The sequence below is a fragment of the Centropristis striata genome, chromosome 10 (assembly GCF_030273125.1).
Source record: "Centropristis striata isolate RG_2023a ecotype Rhode Island chromosome 10, C.striata_1.0, whole genome shotgun sequence".
Taxonomy (NCBI): Eukaryota; Metazoa; Chordata; class Actinopteri; order Perciformes; family Serranidae; genus Centropristis; species Centropristis striata.
The window spans coordinates 13,848,880-13,874,751 of NC_081526.1; the positions used below are offsets into that span (position 1 = coordinate 13,848,880).

Consider the following 25,872-nt stretch of genomic DNA (forward strand, 5'->3'; position numbering starts at 1 on the left):
TGCATAAGGCTAACTTAGGAAGGCCATAGATTTTTTTAAAAATGTAGAGTTTCTACATGTGTGGGATGAGTGCCAGTATCCGTGATGTAGTTGCCCTCATTTAATCATTTATTTATTCTTTATTCACACTAGTCTGATACTCATACCCTGCTTTCCATGCAAAGAATATATCTGTTACACTTAGATAACAGAGCATGTGACACAAATTATTCCTGTACTCCTGAAATATGTCACTGCATAGACTCGTTTTATATCTTTAGGTACAGCTGATTTTAAAACGTTATTTAAAAAAATTAGCCAAAAAGGCTAATTTTCATCTATTGTTGCAGTTAAAAAAATGTTAAAAGGCACCATCAAAAGTTGCAAAAGCTTATATTTATAGGCAAATTTCAAAGTGTCATCATCTCGACATGCACATACAAAAAAATTACCAGCATGACTGATGGGGAAATCAAACTTTGAGGTGTTGTTCAATATTGGGCACAAATTGTGAAGGTGATAATTAGAAAATGTACAGGACCCCAAGGGGGACACATGACCTTTCAGCTCTGATGATGTAATTGGCTATTTGAATCTAGTGATTAGATTAGAAAAAAGATTATAATAGATGGTTTTGCCCAGAAGTGGGTAGCAACGAAATGTGTGGTTTAAGGTAAAGGTGTGTGTGTGTGTGTGTGTGTGTGTGTGTGTGTGTGTGTGTGTGTGTGTGTGTGTGTGTGTGTGTGTGTGTGTGTGTGTGTGTGTGTGTGTGTGTGTGTGTGTGTGTGTGTGTGTCTGTGTGTCTGTGTGTGTGTCTGTGTGTCTGTGTGTCTGTGTGTCTACTGAATCCTACAATTTAGTTTGGTTGGAGAAAGCCTCTACTTAAAAAAAAAAAGTAAAACATTTTGCTTGTTTTATTGTCCCCCTGCAGGTGGTAAATATAGTTGCAAGAAAAAGTATGTGAACCCTTTGAAATGACCTAGTTTTCTGCATTAATTTGTCATAAAATATGGTCTGATCTACATCTGAGTTCTGAGTATAGACAAACACAATGGCCGTCATTTATCAAACGAGCGTACAACAAAGTGAGCGTAAAGTGGGCGTAAGATCATTTCTACGCAAGCCTCGGCATTTATCAATTTGGACATGAGGGGAGGGTACGATCAGATCTCACGTCTGCTCTCAGCTCGTGTACGCAAATTTGAGTCAGTGTGAAGTCCACACGTCTGAGTCGGAGAATTGATCTTATCAATGTCTGGAGCTGATAAAACTCTTTGGTGTTTTGATTTTGAATGGTGACATTTACATTTACATTTAGTCATTTAGCAGACGCTTTTATCCAAAGCGACTTTTAGGAAGAATAAAAGCAAACAATCAAGGTATAGTGCAAAAAGAGCTATTCGTGCATCAATAAGTGCTAGTGACAATTCTTTAAGGAGTGGAATTATTGTGTGGTGCTAGGAAAGAAGATGCTCTCTGAAAAGCTGGTTCTAATAATATTGATTATAATAATAATAATATTTCTCCATCTTAATAATAGCAATATTTGGAAATTATATAGATTTTTAGGCTTTATAAATCATGGTGTATGGGGCGTCCTTCGGTGTCATAAACTCTGGAGGCGAGCCATCTGAATGAGGTATATATTAGGGCATGACATTTAAATGACACTCGTTTCGAGCCGCCACGTCTATCAACAGCCGATTATTTTTACGCTGTGATTGGAGAGATACGATCGTTTGACAAATTCCACGTGAACCCTGTCGTAAGAGGAAATATACACTCAGATCTGCGCTGGTTTCTACGCTCGTTTGATAAATGAGGGCCATAGTGCTTAACATAATACTAACAATTATAATATTTCATGTCTTTATTGAATATATCCATGAAACATTCATAATGCTGATAGAAAATGTAAGTGAACCCTTTAGATAATGACTCCATTAAGAGCTAATTGGAGTCACGAGTTAGCAATGAAATGAGATTTGAGTAAGTTGTATTCAACAGTCCAAAGTTCAACAAACTGTCCACAAATAGGGACTTGAAGAAATCCCTGGAACTGGTTAAAATCTCTAGTCATGAGTCTGCCACATACACAAGATTGAACAGGTGTAGTGTCCACGGCAGGACACCATGGAGGAACCCACTGCTTCCCAAAAAAACATCACTGCATGCCTGAAGTTTGCCAAAGAGCTCCTTGACACTCCACAACACTACTTGGAAAATGTTGTGTGGACTGATGAAACTATGGTGGAATTGTTCATGAAGAACACTCAGGACAAGTTTTGTTTAAAAAGGGCCCTGCATTCCAATATGAGAACATCATCCCAACAGTGAAGTATGATGGAGGGAGCATCATGACTTGGGGCTGTTTTGCTGCCTCAGAGCCTGGATGACTTGCTATCATTGAGGGAAAAATGAATTATCATTTTTATCAAGCTATTCTACAGGATAATGTCAGGGTGGCTGTCTGCCATCTGAAGATCAGTAGTTGGCTGATGCAGCAGGACAATGACCTTAAACATCAAAGTAAATCTACTACAGAATGACTTCAAAAAAGAAAATCCACCTTTTGAGTGTGCTAGTCGGAGCCCAGACCCCAATCCAATAATGAGATGTTGTGGAATGACCTTAAGAGAGCCGTTCACACCAGACAACTGGAGAATATGGCTGAGCTGAAGCAGTTCTGCAAGGAGGAATGGTCTAAAATTCCTCATGAACGTTGTTCAGGCCTGATTAGTAGCTATCAGAAGCGTTTGGTTGAGGTTATTGCTGCCAAAGGAGGTTCATCCAGTTAATAAGTCAAGGATTAACTTACTTTTCCACCATCACTATAAATATTCAATGGATGTGTTCAATAAATACATGAAATATTATAGTTGTTTGTGTGAACATTAGGTTAAGCACATTGGCCCTCATTTATCAAACGAGCGTAGAAACAGGCGCAGATCTGAGTGTATATTTCGTCTTACGACAGGGTCCACGTGTGATTTATGAAACGATCGTATGTCGCCAATAACAGCGTAAAAATGATCGGCTGTTGATAAATGTGGCGGCTTGAAACAAGCTCTAATATATACCCGATTCAGATGGCTTGCATTCAGAGTGTACCGTTGTACCGTTACAAATAACAATAGGGGCAATATAGACATATTACAGAAATACGCAGCGACAGAGGTTTATGAAATAAAAGTATTTAAAGGTATAAACTCAAACAAGTTCAGTGAATATTTTACATTTGGAGCACGGACTTAGAAGTTTTCACAGCTTTTTGGTTGAAGGAGGTAAACAATGTTTTAAAGTAAGTTTGAATCAAAAAGAAGATTAATTTCTCAGAGGCAGAAATTGAAACGCTGACGTCCAACAGCTGCAACAGAACAAACAAAGTGAAAAGGAAGGAAATCAGTGGTGCTGTCAGCAGAGTAGCGGACCATTAAACTCCCGGCGAGCTTTGAGTAATTAATTTATACATCGTGATATATATAAAGCCTAATAATCTATATAATATCCGAATATTGCTATTATTATGATGGAGATGTATTATTCACTCTTTACATTTACTAAGAATGATGTCCTAGTCAGAGGAGCGTGTGGCTGATTGGAAATGTTTCTATTCGGGCAGCACCGGCGGTGAAGGAGACGCTGACACTCCGGTGTCAGAGCTGGATAACAGTAAACAGCAGAAGACAACAACATTTAATATCCTTGGCTGGTATTCTGTTTAAAGAATTTCACGATCGCAGGGTGTATTTATTTTTGGATTATGTTTTAATGATAAATTATGTAGTCTAAACATGTTTTGCTTTGTCACCATTAAAAATCAAAACACGAAAGAGTTTTATCAGCTCCAGGCATCGATACAATAGTCTAAGATCAATTCTCAGACTCAGACGTGTGGACTTCACGCTGACTCAAATTTGCGTACACGAGCTGAGAGCAGACGTGAGATCTGATCGTACCCTCCCCTCAAGTCCAAATTGATAAATGCAGAGGCTTGCGTAGAAATTATCTTACGCCCACTTTACGCCCACTTTCTGACGTACGCTCGTTTGATAAATGAGGACCATTGTGTTCTTCTGTACCTGGGACTTAGATGCAGATTTGATCACATTTTATGATGAATTAATGCAGAAAACAAGGTAATTTCAAAGGGTTCACTTTTCGCGCAACTGTATATTCTGTATTAAATTCCACTCCTGCAGTTCTGGCATAGTAATCATCTATTATGTTACATATGCTTCTAAACTAATGAGGCATCTGTAGTCTATGGTATATTCCAGCGGGTATTTCATACATGCTGCTAATATTTGATCATTAAGAGGAAGCACTGCTGTACGCTGTGTTGCTCTGTGGGACTACAGATTAGCATTATGACGCTACTGTCTTCCTATTTTTATGCATGTGAGTTACTAAATCAAGCATGCATAATATTTCAAGGGTACAAATCAGTTATTTATGTATGGGACCTTAACCAGTACCTGCTAGGCTTCATATCCTCTTTAAGGAATTACTTGCCACTGTTCATGCAGATTTCTAATCAGCGGTGATTGTAAATGGAGTTCACTAAAGTAATCAATATCTCTGTCATTATGGTTATGAGTTGCACCCATATATATGATAAAAACATGGAGGCTCTGTCACCCAAACTGGCATGAACCAAGATGTAAATAACTCATGTAGCCAAGAGGCAACTCTTCACAATAACTTACAGTAGTGTGAGAAAAATATTCATTCAGCCGTGCTGTTCTCTGTTGTTTTTGTTCATCATCAGGATTCTAAAGGAGGTCTCCTGCACAACCTCTGTACAACCTTAATGCAGAGTAACCATAGCAACTCACATAAGGGCTCCCTTGGACATGAAATCAGCGACATTATACAACAAAAACCACCTTTGCTCACATTAATTGCAGCAGAATGATTTTGTGGCTGTTGAAATCACGGGCAATTTGAACAAAGTGTTGTCTCCTCTCCGCTGCTAATCTTCTGCAGTGTACTCTTGACTAGAGTAAATACAGCTTAAGCCCGAGTCACCCAAGATACTGGGAAATGTATTGATTGATTGTCAAACTGTATTGTGGTTAAAAGTGAAGCTTGTGGTAACACATGACATACAGGACTTAAAAACAGTAATACAAACACATCAGGAACAGTTTTCAACAGTAGCCTAAGACAAAAAATGGACATCTCATACAGATGCAATTACATTTTTTTTTTTATGTCAGTTATCCAATAGACCTACTGTTGCTAGCCATGCCAGCCAGTTGGCGAGACTGGGGTCATGTAAGTCTGTGTTACGAAGTATAATGGCTGTCAGTGCAAATGAGTGTTATTATTATGTGTTATTATTTCTCAATCATAACCTCCTGCCAAACTGAAATAGCCCTCTATAGTTCCTCCTTACATCCAACTATGTCACGGTCAAGTCAAAAGCTGTTGCTAGATGCAGGAAGAACAACGGGTGTTGCAGCTGGAGAACTCAGTATAGCACACTGAGAAACTGATTGTTTCAGTTAACTAAATACATCAGCACTGACTGGACATTGACATAAAAAATGGCAAATGCAAAATATATATATACAAACAATACAGTATATATACTACAAAAATGCAGAATAACAAGCAATCAAAATGTAAACATTTAAACAAAAAATGTTCATAAATTACTAACAAGTCGTCCAATTTCTTTTCTTTGTTTGCACACAGGAAGGAGTTGAGGTGAGGGTGGCAAGAATCTTCAACACCTTTGGCTCCCGAATGCACATGAACGATGGACGAGTTGTCAGCAACTTCATCCTGCAGGCTCTACAGGGAGAACCTCTCACTGTACGCATGTTAACATTTCTATTCAATTCATTACATGCCTGAGACAAACTTCTATTAGGATTTATTTTTTCAGTGCCAATCAGTGTGAGGACGATCACACTGAATTAGCCTCAGTGAGATGATTGATTACTGTTGTTGTATGCACCTAAATATATATAGAAAAGCAAATCTTCTTTGACTGACCATGATTTTAATTGCTTTTAAAAAGAGTCAGACACCTCAATGTTGCTAATCTGGTCTGTACACACACACGCACACATTGTAAATGCTACCTACTGAATGACATGTTCTACTGAAAATAAGCATAACAATTTTTAGGCAGTATGAGCTTTAAGGTACACTACAGGCCAAAAGCTTTGAAACAAGGATAATACAGTCCAAACAACTTCAATTTTCTTTTTTTAAAAACCAGTAAAAAAAATCTACTTCGTCCAAAGAAAAAGAGACACGAGTGTGCAAAAGCACACAAAAATTGGACCTATGATGACTGTGAACAAGTTCCCTGGACCAACGAAAGAAAATTTGATCTATTTGGTTCAAATCGCAAAGTCTATGTCCGCAGAAAAACTGGTGACCGTCTTAAAGCACCATGCGTAACACCCACAATAAAGCATGGAGGTGGTAGTGTCATGGTATGGGGTAGTTTTGCAGGTAATAGAGTAGGAGATCTGTTTGAAGTAAAGGGTATCATGAAGAAAGAACAGTAACACTCCATCCTCCTGCATCATGCAGTTCCATCTGGACTAAGACTAGTGGGTCGAAAAATGTGTTTTGCAGTAAGATAGTGATCCTAAGATTATTCCAAGCTCTGTCAGGGTTACCTAGACTACAAAGAACAGGAAGGTGTTCTTTGAAAAATGGTTTAGCTCCCCCTCCCGAATTGGATCAATCGGTCATAAAAGGGCGCCCCACGAATCAGCAGTCTCTCACTGATGAACTTAAAGAGCTAAGGAGGTTACTTTGAATAAAGTCTAAGCAAGTAACTGATAATTATAGTTAAAATGTGTTCTGATAAGTGTCTCTTTATATAATAAGCATGTTTATTTTGTTGCAAAATATACAAATGAAACTATAATCTTTTTTTGTACAAATTTGATCTTGCTTCCAAACATTTGGCCTGTAGTGTATGTACATAGTCAATTTGATCCTTTTTGACCCAAGTGGTTTGAACTACCTTTTCTAATTAGCTTTAGTTGACCAAACTAGATTTCTCCAGAAGATTGCTTTACTGTAGTTCAACTTCTTCTAGGGTGAAATGATTTCAAAGTAGCTTTCCCACCACTGATTGTGAAATATTATATATAATATACTATATATATTTTACATATAGTTTAATAGCAAATGATTTTAATGCACACACATAAAAATATGTTTTTGAGAGGGGATATAGTAAAAAAAATAAATGTATAGATAGATTTAGGTAAAAGTAAAAACCCCAAATTGCAATAAAATATTACTATCTAATAATTTGAATATCAATCTTCAAAACTCATGATAAACAATGCTAATTTTCTGAGTCTGCTAATTTAAAATGTATAGTTTTATGCATGGTAACACTGTCATATAATTCAGTGAGCACATCATGCAGAAATGAAAGTAATTTTTCTGTTGTTCTAGGTGTATGGTACTGGTTCCCAAACACGAGCCTTTCAGTATGTGAGGTAAGATTTTGCTCTATTAAACCCGTTTGGTTTTGTAATGCAGCATTCTTTTCTTCAATCACAGAGATTCTCTTGTTGTCTACCCACCAATTAGGAAATAAATTCAACCATACAAATGTGATATAATTCAAAAACAGTAATATAATTTATATAACATTAATAGCAATTAAAAGTTGCCTAAATTAGGAAAATGTGCCAGTAGGGGAGGATGGTGTTGGTTAGCACACTTTTCACTCTCTGCCTTATTTCTCTGGAATAATTTGTTAGACAGGGTTCGTACGGGTGCTCGAAATACTTGAAAATGCTTGAATTTAAAAGTTGTATTTTCGAGGTTTGAAAAGTGCTTGTAAATGCTTGAAATTCTTACTGTATTTATCTTGCAATCTGACTATATCCATCTATAGATAATCACATGTTCAATGTAAAAAAAATAATGAGTAGCCTATCTGAAATGAAGACCGTTCCTCCTAAAAGTGTAATACCATTGCTGTTGGTTTACAACATTTGTAAACAATTTACAATGGGTGTAAGATACTGGAAAAGCTTGAAAGTCCTTGAAAAAGGCTTGGATTTGACCACTGCTAAAGTGTACGAACCCTGGTTAGAATATTCTTACCAGCAGCAAATGATAGAATGAAATTGGATTTATTGTTTTGTTTTTTACTATGGTATCAAATTGAGCATCGAGAATCGACTGCTAAATTCCTGGTGTTGTGTACAGAGTATAGTATAAGAAGCGTGGTTATTATATTTTCTTTGATTAATTACATTTATGACCTCTGTCCACTTAGACAGGTCACGGTAAAACAGAGTAAGTATGTCTCCTCTTGAACAAAGTATACACAGGTATGTGTGACTGCTGAGGCTTCCATGGAAATGTGAAACTGCAATAAGGCAGTGGACGATATTAAATTGGGCTTTGAAGTGTGTTATTAAACACCAGTATATGCATGCGTCTCTGTCTGGGAGCAATATGTGGACGGTTTGAAGAAGAGACATCAGACACACCGAGCATTTGAAGCTCTCCTATCTCTTCAAAGCATTCACCCTGCACCCTGTGCCTTTGCATTGGGTAAGCAGTAGAAAGCCAAGGTCATTGAGTAAACTCTGAAAAAAAGTTAAAATTACTTGGTTATCAACACTTTATGTTCATGCAATCTAACGAAACTAATCCTGCCCTTCCCACAGTCATGTTTGCCCTTTCTCTATCACATTCAGAAGTGTTTTGTTACACTTTTAATGAGGGTTTATCTATGTAATCTTTTAGAGCCCATAAACAGCATTCACTCACACCTGGAACTTAAGATGTAATTAGATTATTTATATTTACTTTTCCTAATGTAATATCTAGAAATCTACAGAAGCCACGGCTTTGTAAAGAAAGTAAAAACAATAAAAGTGGATTTAAATGTCAAAAATATTGAGACAAAATTTATTTTTGTCCGACCAGCATGCTTGCATCATTAATTAGCTTGCTGTTGTGGCCAAATGTATGTATTTCATGAAATCTATGTGCAAATGTTGAAAATTTAATCAGATGTTAAAATATTTAACAACATCGATCAATGTCATCATTACATTCAGTGGGATGTGAATATTCTTGACATCAGGATTTTATCCAGGAAAATGCATAATGAATTGAGTGAACCTGGGCAAAATTAACATTAATCGAAATGCCTTCATAACATATTTTATTCATCCATCACAGATGAAAGCAGGGAGTCAAGGGTAAGATGTGTAAAGCTGAAAGCAAAAGACATCACATTCCTTGTCTTCCTTGTATAACTGCCTTTTTTAATTAAATTGACTTTTCTTGAGTCAGATGTTTTTTATCTCAAACAGTGCATGAAAAAATAGTTTCACAAATAATGAGTGTTTCTTCAAAATGGCAGGTAAAATTTGGACGTCTGGTACTGGTGATAAGGAAAGTAAATATCAGCTTTATTTAATTTTGAAGACAGCTTTATAGTCCAGGTGTGATGAGATGAAGAGATAACAAAAAGGTTGCTTTTGTTGAAATGAATGTTGGGTTAATAACAAAGTACAGATTCTGTTTGATGGATACATAGTGTGTTACATACATAGTTTTAAAGTTCTGTGTTGTCATACAGGATAAAAAAAACGAGTATTTTTTATCCGTCTATACAGAAGTTCAGGTATCTCAAACTTTACGGCCTTCTGGTGCCTTTGTTTGAAGAGATTAATGCCTCTGAAGGTTGTTTCATTCTCATAAACTCCTACATTTCCACTCCGACCAAAAGCTTAGTAGTTCTTCCACTCAGAAAGCTTCCTGTTGCTGCTCTGTAACAGGTTACAAGTACCTGCTGTAGAAATGTTAATGGTTCCTTCACTAAAGCCACTCACCTTGTAACTTAAAGACCATATTGTGGACATAATAAAAGTTAGTGTGACTCATTCATGTCTTTCATGTCATTCAGTTTTGCCCATTTAGACTTTGATACCACTTCTTTTGTGTAGTCACTTAAAGGGAAGGAGTGATAATATGACAGGAAGGGCAATGTTGTCTCAGAAAAAATGTTTTTCACGCTGACCTTCAGGATGTGTCTGCTCTGTGTGTTTGATAATAGTTGACTGGATAGAATAAATGAATGCAGTGTATGTTTACTGTGAATGGTCAATGACAATAAAATCTGAATCTTTTTGAATGGGAAGCAAGGCACAGATGAGGGATCACGTTTTTTTATTTTCTTTGTAAACATGAATGCGTAAGAGAGGACTATGTGGGTGTCTGGATTCACATCCTGCCACTGGTTTCAGAGTCTGCTGTTAATGAACATTGTGTTGAATGAATGTTGAAATGAGCTTTGCAAATGTTTTATGAGAGAAAAAATATGCACTCATTGTATTTCTTAGACAATCTCTGCAATGTGGATGAATTTAGAGCCTACAAAACAGAACCGACTAGATTACAACACAGATCTGACCTTGTGCGACAATCAGAGCAATATTTATGAACACAATATCCATCATTTTAAACTAGATTCCGACCAATATGGGATTTTTGAGACCAATGCTGATACCGATTTTAGAGGGGAAGAATTGATTGATAACAGATATGGTTGAAAACATTTTTTTTAAATAATATTTAGCATTGTTATACATTATTATATAGTATACAAACAATGTATTATTGTATATTATTATTGTACATTTTCAGTCAATTCTATAAATTCAATTTTTAACTATCTCCTTTTTATTACTGTATATAGTTAAAAAATGTAAAAAAAATTCACTTGCACACTGTATTCATGTATGCATTTTAATTCAGCAGCCTTGCGATTAATCAATCCTTCTATAATAAAGATAGTTGTTAAAATCTTTTATAGAAAGGTGTTTGCCCCAATAGTCCGTTTAGAGGCTGTACTCTGTTGAAGTGTGTTGCATGCTGTCAGGTGTTTTTTAAATAATTTACCTCCTCAATGTAAATGGGATGGACAAATTACCTTTCTCAGTATATTATGTATACATGCATGCATGCAAATTTGACATTTGAGAGGGAGTAGAGCTAACAGATGTGGAGATGCTGCAGTGTTGGGGGATTTGATACTTTTAGTAAACCTGCATCTAATATTCGCTGACCTGTGGCAGTTGAGAAAGCCTGTGATATCATTATTTCTGTTTGTATGTGTCTGCTAATGTCAAAGTCTAATCCGTGTTGACTGATTGGACAAATAAATGTGTGTGTGTGTATCTGTGTGTGCAACATGTGGTACAAAGGCTTCTTTCTTTGCTTGGTTTGTAATTACACAGTATATCAGTATTTTATGAAAACATCTGGGTTATATTAATATGTGTTGTCAGTTATACCCATGCTGCCTGGGTATAATATACAAACGATTGATAAAACAAAACCTTTTGACTGTTGTGCCATTTGTGTGTTTCAACACTGAGCAAAGACTTATGAGGTTTGATAATGTTGTGCATGATGAAGGAAATGAGAATTAAAGGGCACAACCTTAATATGCCATTTCTCAGTTTGTTCCAATATAATTGGCTGAATAGAAAAGCACTATTAAAGTAATTGTGAGTGTAGTTCAGCTGAGAATTAATGTGAAATGTATTCCATGTACAATATACATATTGTTCTCATTAGATATCTTCCCATTGAAGGATCATGCTGATGCCAGTTCCCTAATCCAAAGCAAAGCCCCAGAGTGAAATTTTAAAAGAAGGGAATTCATTTTAATGTCTCTGCTTCTGTGTCTAATTTGTTCTCCAGTGATCTGGTGAACGGCCTGGTGTTGTTAATGAACAGTAACATCAGCAGTCCAGTCAATCTGGTGAGTTCATCATGCCCGACTGTCTTTCATAAACTGAATTCAAAATTAATCCAGCATAGGCAGAAAATATACCTGTCAGTTAGTATATGTGTCAGTCTGTCAAAACTGATGTGATTCATCTGTTTGCAGGGAAACCCAGAGGAACACACCATATTGGAGTTTGCTCGACTCATCAAAAGTCTCGTTGGTAAGACATCCAATCAATGAATATAGTTGTCATTCTGTGTGTCTCGTAAAACTCTTGACCCTTCCCATTTCACTCCCCGTCCAGTCAAACTTTGCTTATTGGTCTGCTAATCTCTTAATGCCCTTCACCCTCTTTATTTGTTCTATTGTCTGTTCTGTCTTAAGGTGCTGTTTGCACATTTTAGCAGCCTGTGGCAGCTTTTTGTTGTTTTCAGTGAGTGAAGTGGCTTTTGTGATGCTGAAGACCTTGAGTTATTTGTTGCGCCTTAGCTCAGAAAGGGTAATGCGCTTCCATAAAGATTTTTTTCCCCGTGGTCCAATCAGATGAATTTAGAGAGGAAACTGTCCCTGTTTCGTACTGAAATAAGCCTTAAACCTTCATCTTCATCCTGCCATAGAAACGTATCTCTTTTGTTATTGTTGTAGCAGATGATGTGTTATATATTATCAAGCTGTGTCTTGACTTCATTATACTGTATACACAGTCATTATTTACATTTTCCTATTTGTTGCGATAGAGGCTGACAATGGCTGCAAGGACAAAGTTTATACTCATAATGGCTTTGCTAGATGACTAAATACTAATGTGTTTAGCAGCTCTGCAAATAATTAAAAGGCTCTTTAATCATCTCCTTTTCAATGTGTTTTTACAATGAATAATCCCTACTGACAATGGGAAAAAATGAAGGCGGAAAATAAAACTGAACAATCACAGGGGTGGTGGTCCAGTTTTACCTCTGGCAGAATTACTGCACCGACACATGAAGACACTGTAATGCACATCTGCATTGACTCATTTCTATCCTTCCAAATGTTAAATGATCATCAGCAGTCTGAAAAATGTGAGTAAGGAGATTAATCACAACATGTCCTTTTCTCTGTACACTTTTACTTGTCCTTGAACACACACACACACACACACACACACACACACACACACACACACAGTGAGCCGAAGTCAGATCCAGTTCCTCCCAGAGGCCCAGGACGACCCACAGAGGAGAAGACCTGACATTCGAAAAGCCAAGATGATGCTCGGCTGGGAGCCAGTGGTACGTGTGACAGACTCAGACACTATCATTTCAACCTCCAGTGTTTCTCAAACTGTTTTTCCCTTTAAGTTTAAGTGAATTTGAAGAAAAATTGTGAAATGTTGCATGAAAGAAAATGCAAATTAAGGACATTTCAACTGGTTTAGAGCGAATAAACAAAGGTGCCTAAATGTACTTTTATTAGAAGATGGCAGTGTAATGTATTGCTGTAGGCTAATCCGTCAGTAAACAGTAGAAGTAAAGACTGCACAAGAGAGAAAACGGTAGAAGAACAGCTGATCTGTCATGTGAGTTAAATGTTCGCTACATCAGAACTTATTCGGAAAAAAGCTTTTCCATCTCTCCTTTAGCGCATTAACTAGATTAAAAAAACACCTCAAGCGAGTGTTACAGCATTTATGCACATTTTCAAAAGTTTTATGGAATTTGAATGTTCCCGTCAAGCTTTTCTCATGCAAATCTTCAAAACATGCACAGAAATTCATTGAAAATTAAATTTCTAAATTAAACTTGTCTTCCAAACATATACAGGCTATGTATGTGACTGGCTGATATCTGTCTGCCTGTGTGTTAACAGCAAAGAAAACCTGAATAGAATTAAATTACAAACGTACTATCTCAATACCACAATTTTGTCAACCACAAATTAATCAAATTAATGCTAAAAGTGAGAATTTTTTGTACACGTTTAGTATTTTGGAATGACATTTCTATTAAGATGATGGCAATCAAGTTAACTAAAATACACTGAAATGCATATTGATTACTTAAGGTTAGTCCAGCACGTTAAAACGATAGCTTAGAAACCGTTAAATTATGGGGCAAACTGGGATGTGTGAGGTCTTGAGTAAAAGTGTATTACAGATATTTTATAGCTGTGTAGTCGCGTCAATATCTCATTAGCAGTTGATGACATGACTGCCTGTCGCGTTTACAGCCATCCTCTGACATTTTATTGGTTGATGTCAAAGATAATAATGATTGATCAATATGAACAATCAATATAAAAGCTGAAGCTTGTTAAAGATGTCAACCCCAATTCCCCAAAAAATTAGGACATTGTCTAAAACGTTAATAAAACAGAGTGTGCTCATTGGCTGAATCAATGTATTCAGTTGTAGACTGAATGAAGTGTTTCTTGATGTTGTATGTGTTGTTTTGTGTGTGGACAGGTGCCCCTGGAGGAAGGCTTGAACAAAACCATCCAGTACTTCAGCAGGGAGCTCGAGCACCAGGCCAACAATCAGTACATCCCCAAACCTAAAGCCGCCCGCATGAAGAAAGGAAGACCCAGACACAACTGAGGCCAAGTGTCCCACCACAGACACTCCGAAAACACAGAAGGATGTTAAGACTCCTCAGAGGACTCTTGAAAGCCACTCTCTGAAATACACTGTTGAGTAGAGCACTCTCGGATATGGTGTCTTTTTTTTTTTTTCCTCCTTTTTTTTTGACAAGCAGAGAGGACTCTCTTTAAAAGGTGTTGTGTTGCCTTGTGTTGGAGCTGCAGCTGCACTTTGGGATAAGGGCTTTCCATACAAGAGCTTATGTGTTGAACGAACAAGCTTGAATCAAAAACAGGAATTTGTGGCGAGAAATCTAAAACCAAGCCTACCTTTTTTTTTTATTATTATTAAATTTGTGCTTTTGCTATTTAAATTGCAGACGTGAGAATCTTGCAAACAGCTCGTACAGTGCATCAGTGTTTTGTTTATTTTATCAGCTTCATGATGTTTTGTCTGCAAAGATGAGCTGCCTGACTTTGTTTTTCCACTGGATCTTTTGTCCTCTTATCAGCGGGGTGTCAACACCCTGTTGGCTGCTCATGCAGCGCACTGCAGGACAAATCTTCTAGAGATACTGTTACAGCATCATTATGTGTTTATGAGAACATCATTGTGTTCTACTTTGTGAAATCTCACGTCAGGATGTGCATTATCAATTTCAGATGAAGATGCTATTTTAATAAAATATTTCCAATATTTTGCGTATGATAAAATTAAGGAAGGCCATATTTGTGTGTGTGTACGTGTGCGAGACGTTTCTACAAGTGTTGTTTAGTGGAAGTGAAAAAGCAGGGGACTCCAATAGCAAGCCGCATCTTTATTTACAATAGTAATAAAAGACATCAGATTTTAAAGGCATACTATGCAGGAATTTGTCGCTTACTGTTTGCAAACACGGCATTCAAATTTTACCCCTCCTACTCTCCGGCTCATCGACAACCCCTAAAGAACAGCTCAGTGTATCACCTGCAGCATCACATATGCCCCTGATCGTAAATTGCAAACTCAAGAACTATATTTGTGTTTTTTTCTGCAATTAGTGTGCACTTTTTTTGGAGCGGAGTGTCCGAGGGAGACACCCACAAACATCCCAAACACAGCAAAATGATTTAAAAAGAAAATATAGGCAGTGGGCAGGGTCTCTGCAGATACAGGCACTGCCACGAGTGGGCCATAAGTGATGATTGAGAACGATTACTTGTTTTTATTTTAAAATCCTGCATAGGATTCCTTTAACGGCATTTCATACAAATCAGCTGCCTTAAAATGTTATTTATGAAATGTAAATAGCTCACATGGCTGTCATTGAACACCGCCCTTGCTCTATAAGTAATATATGGGGGTGGTACAGTAAGAGTGGGGTGTTTTGTTTGTTGTATCCATCAAACAATACATCATGGCAGACTGTCACAGTTAATAGTAGTCGTAGTTGACATCAGCTCCGTGTCTGGAAGAACTAGGGTCACGTGGGCCGATGGGAGCGTTTTCATCATAGTGGTGCTGACGCCCCTGGTCATTGGCGCGAGCTTGGTCCATCCAGTACGACAGGTCAGCCTCCAGCCTCTGGTGAGGAAAGAAACAGCACAGATGTGACCCATTAGGGAGCTCAGCAGCCACAAGCTAATAGACACAGAGGCAGCTGATAAGGTGTCCACTGAGTCTGTCAGCAGGCACAGCTGTGGCAAATAAACATGCATAAAAGGCAACCATTGAAAAGGCCAATGCTTTCACAGCTTTGGCCTTTTAAAGAAGCAACAGCAACTGACACATACACATGTACAAGGTGTCATGAATAGGGCTATGTGAGAATTACACTGGCTGAAACGAAAATCCTGTCAGCTGTCAAAAATGTTGCCACTAAGAGGGTAATTTTATGCACTTTGCTCATCTTTTTTCTATCCTTTCCCTCCATTCCTCGCTGTCCCTGGTGAATCCAACATGACAGTCACTGACCTGGAAAAAAAACCTGAAACTGGCTCTGTAAGTAGGATTATATTTGTGTGTATATGTGGAGCTCATGTATTAGGTTCCACTTTTGTATTTATTTATTTATTCAGTCAGTCAGTCGGCAGCATTATGAGGATAACTGTGCCTTTCTAAGATTATCTTATAGACATCGGACTACAGTTTACACCAGCTTTGTCCGAGACCCCTGAGAAAATATAAAGATCCACATTACTAAAGTTTTTTGCCTGTTTTATCTGTCTGTTTTTTTATTTTTGTTGCATGGTGTATTTTTAAACCAGCTTTTTTTTTTTAAAAAAACCTAAGAGTTAAACACTAAAAGACAAATCTGTCTCATAAGATTGTGTGAGTGTGGTTTGATCAGTGTTAACAAAATCTACACTGAACACTGTAACACATTTCATTCATTATCCTTAACTGATTATCCGCACTCGGGTCCGCAGGGGGCTGGAGCTTATCCCAGCTGACATTGGGCGACAGGCGGGGTTCACCCTGTACAGATCACCAGACTATCGCAGGGCTGACATATAGATACAGACAATCACGCTCTCATTCACACCTACGGGCAATTTAGGCACCAATTAAACCTAAGTGCATGTTTTTGCACTGTGGGAGGAAGCCGGAGTACCCGGTGAGAACCCATGCTGACACTGGGAGAACATGCAAACAAAGAAGAGCCGCAGTTAGCGAGAGTGCTAACCACTACACCACCGTGTAGCCACTGCAACACATTTTCACTGCCAAATGATTGTCTATAGCAACCATAACAAAACGAAAATGAAAAATTATTTAAGAAGGTGCTGGATTATTTACACAATATTAACATGACATATTCGTATGTCATGACAACCCTATTTGAAATAAAATAAAAACAAGCTTGATTCCAAAACAGTTGGGAAGTTGACTAAAACATAAATAAAACCGAATGCGGTAATTTGCTAATTCTTTGTGACGTATAGGCAATTGCAAACTGTACAAAGACATTTTTTTTTAAAGTTTAGACTAATAAACCTTTAATGCATTCTGTTTTATTTACATTTTACTCAGCGTCACAACTTTTTTGCAATAAGGGTTGTATCTCAGATTTATTATGCACACAAAAGGCCTATTTTTTCAGTCTGAAAATATCTGCCTCTCCTGCTTTGATTTTGACTAATCTGTCTTCAATATTCACCATGTTTATGGAAGTGTAAAATTCCAAGGTCTTACAAGTTGAATTATGATTTTTTGCAGAAATATTGCTAGTACTTATTATTTGAGTAATGTAAGGTCAGTCTGCTGTTGAATGTAAACTAAACATGAGTTCCTGGTGAGAGAGAATGTGTGCTTCTGTTGAATTTTCTTCCTCAGAACCCGATGCATAGTGATTGTAAATCTTTGAGCTCTTTTGTGATGTGAATCAGTTTCATCTTGCAGAATTACTGTCATGTTGACCGCTCCACTGGAGATTAATGTCTGTTTTATGTGTGTATGAAAGACTAAGGTGATCTGAACTCTCCTGGAAAAGACATAACCCACCTGCTCATCATATCCCATGTACATAAACTGCATAATCCACTGCTGTACATCTGGTCTGCTGCGATCCCAAAGGTTCCTCTTGGTTCTGCTCAGTTTTGCCAGGAACTCTTGAGCCTTGGAAGAGGGGATGGCAACAGAGGACTCTGAGGGGGCAGTACCAGCTCCTGCCACTAGAGGGTAGCACAATCGGGCAAAAGAATGAAAGGGCATTTTCCAAAACATCCTTCACTGGAGTTGATATTTGCATCTGCAGAATAATAGATAAGTAAAATCTCACCATCTCTCTTCCTGAAGATCTTGTGCAAGCTACTGTCACTGGATACATCTGTTAAGGAGAGTTAATGAGCTGCAGTATGAAACACCATTATTCATGTCAGGTAAGTTACACAACACAACAACCACACAACTGAATCAGCTGACATTTACTTCTAAACACACAATGTTTATGTTCAGTTTAACATGTCGGGTTATGTCAGTTATGGATGAGCAGAATACAGGTGAAGTTGATTTTAAATGGCCAGTCTTGAAGAGTTGCTTGTTTAAAGCTACTCTTATCTAGATGGGTTGTCAAACCAATGGCTTTATTTATGTATTTATTTTCAAAAAGCATTAGAAAAGTGTTTCCTTTTTTCATCTGATTATTCTACTGGCACTGCAACAGCTTTTCCTTATTTCACTACACTAAACCAGTTTCATGGATGAGTTTTCATTTTAAGGCAAATGTCCATGGCACTGAGTGTGGTTCAAGTTAAAGTTGCCAACACGGATCCAATTAAAGAAGCTGTGGACCATTTGCATTTGAATATAGTTAAACAACTTCCTTCCTGCTGTTAGTCTTTTCCACTGGAGCTACACTGTGCGTGGTGAATGTTCATACAGATGTGTGCAGTAATGACTTGTACTTGTACCTCACAGCCAGTTCAGTTAGATAACCTTGTACATACAACTGACTCTCAGAGCACAAATCCCTCACTATATATGAGCTGCTTTACTTTAGCCTTGGATGGGTTTAATTAGTTCTTATTATTGTAGAAGTCTGTTCATGATGATTCAGTATGAGTCATTCTTTTCCAAGCTTTTACATTTTCTCAACAGCCATTAAATGTAGTGAACCCCTTAACATATTCAATACTGCAATCAACAGCTTATTGTATTTATTGGTATTGCTTTTTAATTATAGGATTAAACAAATATGGTCTCAAATATGGACGTAGTCTCTGTGACGTCACCCAGAGCTTACTGAAGAGCAAAAATTAAGCTCAATATGGCAGCGCCTCACTCTGCCTAACTTGTGGCTAATCCAATTTAACAGGTGGTTATATATACTCCCTGGAAAGTTGTCACATAACTTTTTTTTTTTTTGCTAGGAAGTAAACATGTTTATTTAAGCTGTCAAAGTACAGCCTCACAGAGCTGCTAGCGTGACTGTAGACTGTTGTAGCCTTTAAGTAGTGCTGGTGTCTTTTGAAGACATTATCTGTTCAAAAATTAAAAAGGAAGAGACTTGGAGCATTTGAAGGCCTCTGTCTGGTCACAGCAATAATTTGAAGTAGACCCCTGTGGCAACCCACTTAGACTGATGATATGTCTTTATTAAAGTTTTGCAAATGTATGTAAAACTAGGCAACAGAAACGTATATATTTAAGCCTACTAATTAAAAATAAAGTGTATAAACTAATAAACTATTGCTATGGCCTTTTAAATCTGCTCTTTTAGTAATAGTATACTTTCTCTGTACCGTTTTTGCATTTCTCTTATCAACGTTTCTTCAGCTGTGTTTTGCTGCTTTTTCTCTTTCAGTATTTCAATAAATGAACATATCTTGCATATATTACCCTTGCACTTTGAAATGCAGTTACTTATCTTTTTAACTGCTAGTGCTGTAAGATGTACCACAACAGTAGCTACAAGGCCAGATGATGCTGTTAGTCTGTTGTTCCTCATCTGACCTTGCTGTTGTGGTAGTGTGGATCTAAACAAAAAGACAAAGCAAGTGAAAGGAGAGAAAAAAAATGAGCTCACCTCTTAGAGCAAAGAGTGTCAGGAGTACAGCCAGCCCCATTAACCTCAAATTGAGCTGCTCGGATGCCATCTTGTACCCGCTCAGAGTCTTAACAGCACCAACTGAGTACAAACTGCTGCACTACCAGAGGGAAGAGTGGGCGGCAACCCAGACTTTCCAAATGGAAACTGGCCTGTGGGGGTGGAATGTCTTTTACCTCCTCGCCTACAGAGACAAGACTGCATCTGGAAGATTTTCCACTCTTAAATGAATTTTCATGTGTGTACCAGATACTTTTCCACCTCTCATATATACAGTGCAAAAGCAGCAGTGTGAGAGAACAAAAAGCAAAGTTCCTGTGTACCTAAATGTTGTTTGTCTTGCAGATTTGCTCTGTAAAAACATTCAGAATTGCAATTTCCGAAGCAGGTTGCTGCAGGACAAAACAAACAACTTCTGCTTTCACTGTAAAAGAAACGCTTGCAATGTCTGAGGTAAATTCCTGGCCACCGTATGAAAACTGCACAGTAAATCAAACACACAAACTGGATTTTTCTGCCTGTTGAAGGTGTCTTTGTAGTATATATTACAGCAGCATGTTCCGACTTTACAGTCAAATAACTGGAGAAGAATCTGAACAGTGGAAAGAGCTACTTAAAATTAATTTCACCAATGACCAACAGTGTCATATCACAAGATATCTTTGCTCTTGTGGACAACATCAATCATTCAGTCGACTATATATGAAAGAGATTGAGTGTCTAGAGGAAAGGGGGTCTCATTATCTACCATGAATGTCAAAAAGCCTTTTTTTCAGCAACTAACTGCAGTGAGTTTAAATCGGATACTAGAGATGAAATTAGCTGAACGCAGCACGAATTTAAAATGTTTCGGTGAAATTGTTTTACAAGCTAAACCTCCGCCATGAATTATTAATTCAAAACCTTTATCTCAGGGAGATACCGCTGTTATCCTTTCACCCCGTTGCTTCACTTCGTCTTATATGAAGTGCACTAGATCGTGTCTTTATCATCCTTCAAGCTGGAGTCTTGCAAAGCAAACAAGCATGTTTCCAGTGAAAATGGAGCCCAGTCATTCCTGTCAAGCACTTAATCCCAAAAAATTCTTTTGAGTTTCTGGGTTTGCACATAAATATTGTTTTTGGAGTTTCTGGGGACATTTTAGCATATGAAAGCATTATTTATATTTGAAAGAAAAGAAACCTTGTTCGAAGTTCTGTAGCAAATGTACCTTTTTTAATGGTGTTCTATGGGAAATTTGAGTTTTATGCAAAAAAAAAGTTTTTGTTGCAGTGTTATGAGACAAAATTGCAGCAAGATTAGAATTTGAATATTTTTTGGTTGCCAAGTAAGTTCTCACATACAATGTTCCTTTGCAGCAATACACCGCAATGAATTCAAAGTACTAAATATAGATAGATAGATAGATAGATAGATAGATAGATAGATAGAGGAAACAAGTACTTGAGTCAGAAAACAATGACTTAAATAGAAAATATGAAGAATAGAAAAAGTCAACATGCCACCAAAATAAAAAAAAAACAAAAAAAATATCTGGATGCATTTTTATCAGGCTCTCTTATTCCATTCGTGCACAATATTTATCTAAAAAACTATAATTAGCCACTGCAAGCTACTAGTCTGTATCCACTAATACATCCATGGTTTTCTTTCCTATTTCCTATTCTTTCTTATCCAAAGTGTCACTGTTTATCATTGTTGTCATTGGATGCCTACAAAGCAGCTGTACATACAGTAATCACAGCTTTTCTGATACCAGATGATATGATAACCTGTTTATAGAGGTTTCATTCAGAAATACTCACTCGCTGGGCTTAAACTTCTACTACGAATGAATGTGTGTGTGTCGGCGTTTACTTTGGACCTACAAACAGTCTCTCTGTCTTTCACAGGCTGAGCTGGAATGCAGGAAACCCAGGTGCTGGCAGACGATTGCATTACTTTTTATGATGGATTTGGAACTGAAGGTGAAGTGAGCGACAACACAAAAGACAGAAAAAGATGTGAGGCCAAAGAATACAGATGAAGAATAGAGAAAGGGTGAAGAGGTTTGTTCACTCCTACTTTCCTCATTTCATTTTTCAGTCTCTTAACAACAGTGTCTACATCCTCTTTGTGAAGCCTTCATGTCCTCCGCCATTACACATAAATTCAGCTGCACACAAGGCACTGAAAAGAAAAGAGGTCAGCTCATTCTAAGGTGGAGTGAACTGAACTAATGATCGGTGTGCTGTAAAGCTTGGTGAAAGGCACAAGCCTCTGCTCACAGTGCAGACATGCCTATAGATATGATTTCCCCTGTGTTTTTATTCATCAGATGCCTCTGAGGAGTCCCTGGCTGCTCAGCTATTCAAAGGCTCATTGTCCTCAGGCACATATTTCCATTGCAGATGGAAAATACTAAAGAGAAATCAGATGTCTTTGGATTTACGAGCAGAGTTTGGGGTTGCAATAATCTTTACTTGAAAGCCTAAAGACATCATGCATCATCTGACATGCAGTTTGATCTAACCCATCCACATGTACAGTCACAATGAGCTGAAAAGATGTACAATAACTCAAATGTAGGTACAAAGCTTTTTTGTTTGTTCAAAAACCCGTGAAATGAGCATCACTGCATCAGAGCATTCTTGGACAAACATGAAGCGCAATGAGTTAATCCGCTTGTATAAGCCAGTGTGTTTGCTGTCCTGGAAAATAGGAGTCGAAACTCTGAAAGATCAAGAATATACATTAAACTTTGCTTCAAAACACAATTTTCTTCTTTTGTCGCTTCACTCCTGTCCAACCCTTCATCTTCGCTTCCATCCCCTGGAATGATGGAAATCTGAGTTGTAATTCGAGTCTGATTTATTTTAGTATCTGACACGTTTGCACACAAAGTTCACAGAAACACTCCTCGCTTAAAACACAGCTGCTACAGTCAATTGCAGAGAACTTGAACCCTCGCTCTCAATAAAACACACTGATCAATGTGCATCAACTTGACATTTCTCTTTGCTTTATTCTATGAGCATTGCTTATAATAAGATTTTGAACTGATAACATGTAAAATCTGCTACGGGAGACCTATCGGAGACCTCCATTTGGACCCTTGTGTTAAATTGCCAATACAACAATATTAAAATACTTTATTACAGGAAGAAAGTGTAATCTTTTTTCACAAAGGGAATACAGTGATGGAAAAAATTATTAAACCACCCTCTTTCTTTAATTTCTTGTTCATTTTAATGCCTGGTACAACAAAAGGTACATTTGTTTGGACAAATGTAATGATAACAAATAGATTAATTGAAAAAAAAACAAGCTGTGGTCTAATATTTTTTTCCTGTATGTGATAGAAAAAAATGGGAAAAAATTAACAAGACACGCGTTGAAACTATAATTTATTTCTCTAACTGTAAATATCTTAAACACGTGTTAGAGTTGGCTTGTAGACTCTTAAATCTCATCTTCACTCTGTCTCTGCTCTGCCTCACTCCTCAGGTTGAGGGTCAGACTCCGGACTATCGTAACCCAGCTGGCTGCTGATGGGGAAGTGAGCCCAGAAGGTACGAGCCAGGTCCTGCATCCCATCGTGAGCGGCCTGAGTTCGCAGCTCCTCCAACCACCCAAAAAAGTCTGAGGACCACATGCCCCAGTAGGGTGGGCTTCGTTTCTCCCTCTCCCCTCTGCTGCTGGCAGCATCGCTCTCCTCTGCTCCTGTCAGAAAAGACAGCGACAGAAAAGGGTGCGACCATTGTTTCACACCTTTATTTCTGAGTTGCTGTAAATGTTAATGTCAGGTCTATTCTTGCCTAATGGCAAAGAGGTCTAGACATACCTATAGGAGGCAGGAGACCGAGGAGAAGAAAATAGAACAGCACGGACAGGTACAAAGCGTGCATGCTTTCAGGAACCAATGGACAGAACACAAAAGGCTTGAGCTGCAAAAAAGTAATTTGTTCTGTAGTCTGCAAGAAACGTATATGTATATGTGATTAGAAATGCATATAGAAAACAAAATATGCAAAATATGAAGTAATGCTGAGATGTAACAGCATGCTCTTAAAAAACTGCAGGCTAAAGCATAACTGAATGTTCCTATAATGAAGGAAATCCATGTGTCAAGAACATCTTCTGTTCATCAAATATCATCTTCTGTCTCGTCTTACCGGATCAGCAGGAGATTACGCTTGTTGTCCCCTCCGTCGTCCTTCTTCCTCTGACTGATCTCAGGATGACGACTGCATCTGGAATAGAAGTAGACAGCGAGGTGGACATGTTTGTTCTTCACATATTGCCTCTTTACACTTCCCCGTCTCCAAAGCACGTCAGAGAGCCTCATTCACACCTCTCCATGTGTCCATCGCTTTGTATAGAGGAATATGACCTCATTTTCTCGCCTCAAAGTGCAAAATGTCCTAATGTGTTGTTAAGATGTGTTTTTAGGTTTTAAAATGAGAAGATACATCTGGAGCCAGCCGCTGGCCCTAAAACTCCCTAATTGGTTCGATATATATTTAACTAAGCTGTTGTCACAACCGTCAGGAGCTCAGTGTGAGATTTATGTGCCTTGGGCCGTATTTAATAATATGGATTTTGTTAAAAGAGGAAAGAAAAGTGGAAACGTGGATGAAAAGAAGGACCTGTCAGACAGTTTTCACACCTACTGTTCAGACAGACTGTACCAACGTTCAGCCACAGGGCAAAGTGAGTTGTAGTGGGGGTTTTTTCTTTTTCTGTTCTTAGGATGTTTGTTTCTCTCTGAAGTCATCAGCAGAGATGGCGGGCTCCATGCTGTGCCATCCTGTTGTGGGTCAGAGGAGGAGTTTTGAAACCTGGTTACCGTCGGCTTCCTCACAGTGAAGATATAATTTAAGTATGTGATTTAAATTTTACTGAAGTAATAAACATTTAATAAGAGGCTCACAAATAGTTTCACATATTCCTGCAGAATACATTTTCAGAGACGAGGCAGAAGATGGATGATGAATGATTTAAATTCACAGAGGGAGACAACATTTGGCAATTTAGATATTGCAGGCAGATGGAGCAGCCTACATAAATGTTATTTTACTTGATCTAGTTGTAGAATTGAGAATTGGGAATTGTTACATTTTTTTTTTTTTTAAAGAGTCCTGATGAGTAAAAAGAGCTGTTTATGTCTCTTCTGAATATAATATTTTCAGAGATGAGGTGGATGATGAATGATGAATGATTTGAAATGAGACATTTTGCTGAATTGATAAGGAAACACCTGTTCGTTGAAGGTTTCAGGCAGAGGGAGCAGCCATAGGCCATGAAAAAAAACATTGGTTTGGAGATTTGTGTTTTTTGGACCTTTTTGGTCTCCACCTTGCTTTAATTCTGTTGCCATATTGTTTTTTTGCAACTGGAAGAGGCACAGGGAGAGAAATAATGCTACATCATCGGCTAACACATACTTGGTTAGCAGGATCATTCTTCTAAATGTACAGCTGACTCCTTAGGTCACTTTCACATATATAGTCTGATGGACTCGTTCTCACCTGCTGTGAACTGAACTCTGGTGCACTTTGAAGCAAACCGAGAACCCTGTTTTTTAGAGGACCAGAGTTTGGTTCTTTGGTTTGCACCAGAGTTCGTCTGAGCATTCACAACAGCAAAAACCAAACAGGCTATCTGAAAAAAACAAATTGTCTCTTAGAATGAAAAGTGAAAACAGACAGTCCACTTTGATAGCAACCTGTGAATCATAAGGTAGTCCCACCTTCTATTTTCCTGTAAATGGGACCATAATTTACAAAACGAACATCTTGTTGTATTGAAGAAGACTTTAAACTAACAACTAAGACCATAAAGTCATTTTGAGAATGTTTACTGAGGTAATAAATCAAGCAAGAAGTAGAGTCATATTCCTATGGACATTCAAACGTACTTCTTTTTGTATCACTGGTGATACTTTGTGGTGTCGCCCCCTGCTGACCTCTAGTAAGAATGCAGGTTAAAGGCACTTGGCATTGGCTTCACTGTTCAGGCCTGGAGGTTGACAGACCACTTCAGAACTGTTGGAAACTGTTTATAAAAATGTTTCTT

General features: G+C 37.8%; 3 protein-coding genes across 3 annotated transcripts in view; 1 reads left to right on the forward strand and 2 right to left on the reverse strand.

Annotated features, from left to right (window-relative positions):
• Positions 1-14,984, forward strand: part of uxs1 (UDP-glucuronate decarboxylase 1) — a 38,690-nt gene extending 23,706 nt beyond the window's left edge. Inside the window, exons 10-15 of the mRNA XM_059342789.1 lie at positions 5,683-5,802; positions 7,420-7,463; positions 11,704-11,764; positions 11,894-11,951; positions 12,899-13,002; positions 14,175-14,984. Of these exons, the coding sequence (XP_059198772.1) occupies positions 5,683-5,802; positions 7,420-7,463; positions 11,704-11,764; positions 11,894-11,951; positions 12,899-13,002; positions 14,175-14,306 (519 nt within the window). The 3' untranslated portion in view covers positions 14,307-14,984. The remainder of the gene's footprint in view (positions 1-5,682; positions 5,803-7,419; positions 7,464-11,703; positions 11,765-11,893; positions 11,952-12,898; positions 13,003-14,174) is intronic.
• A 540-nt stretch (positions 14,985-15,524) lies between these two features.
• On the reverse strand, positions 15,525-19,924 carry ecrg4a (ECRG4 augurin precursor a). The gene is made up of 4 exons (XM_059342790.1): positions 19,795-19,924; positions 18,049-18,096; positions 17,772-17,941; positions 15,525-15,851 (listed from the first exon to the last, which is right to left on the reverse strand). The coding sequence occupies exons 1-4, from the start codon at positions 19,862-19,864 to the stop codon at positions 15,702-15,704; spliced, it is 438 nt and encodes a 145-aa protein (XP_059198773.1). The 5' UTR covers positions 19,865-19,924; the 3' UTR covers positions 15,525-15,701.
• Positions 19,925-23,290: 3,366 nt separating this feature from the next.
• Positions 23,291-24,156, reverse strand: LOC131979294 (otospiralin-like). Its single transcript, XM_059343239.1, has 4 exons — positions 24,149-24,156; positions 23,970-24,047; positions 23,639-23,703; positions 23,291-23,517 (listed from the first exon to the last, which is right to left on the reverse strand). Exons 1-4 carry the CDS (start codon positions 24,154-24,156, stop codon positions 23,291-23,293), a joined length of 378 nt encoding a protein of 125 aa, XP_059199222.1.
• Positions 24,157-25,872: the final 1,716 nt, after the last annotated feature.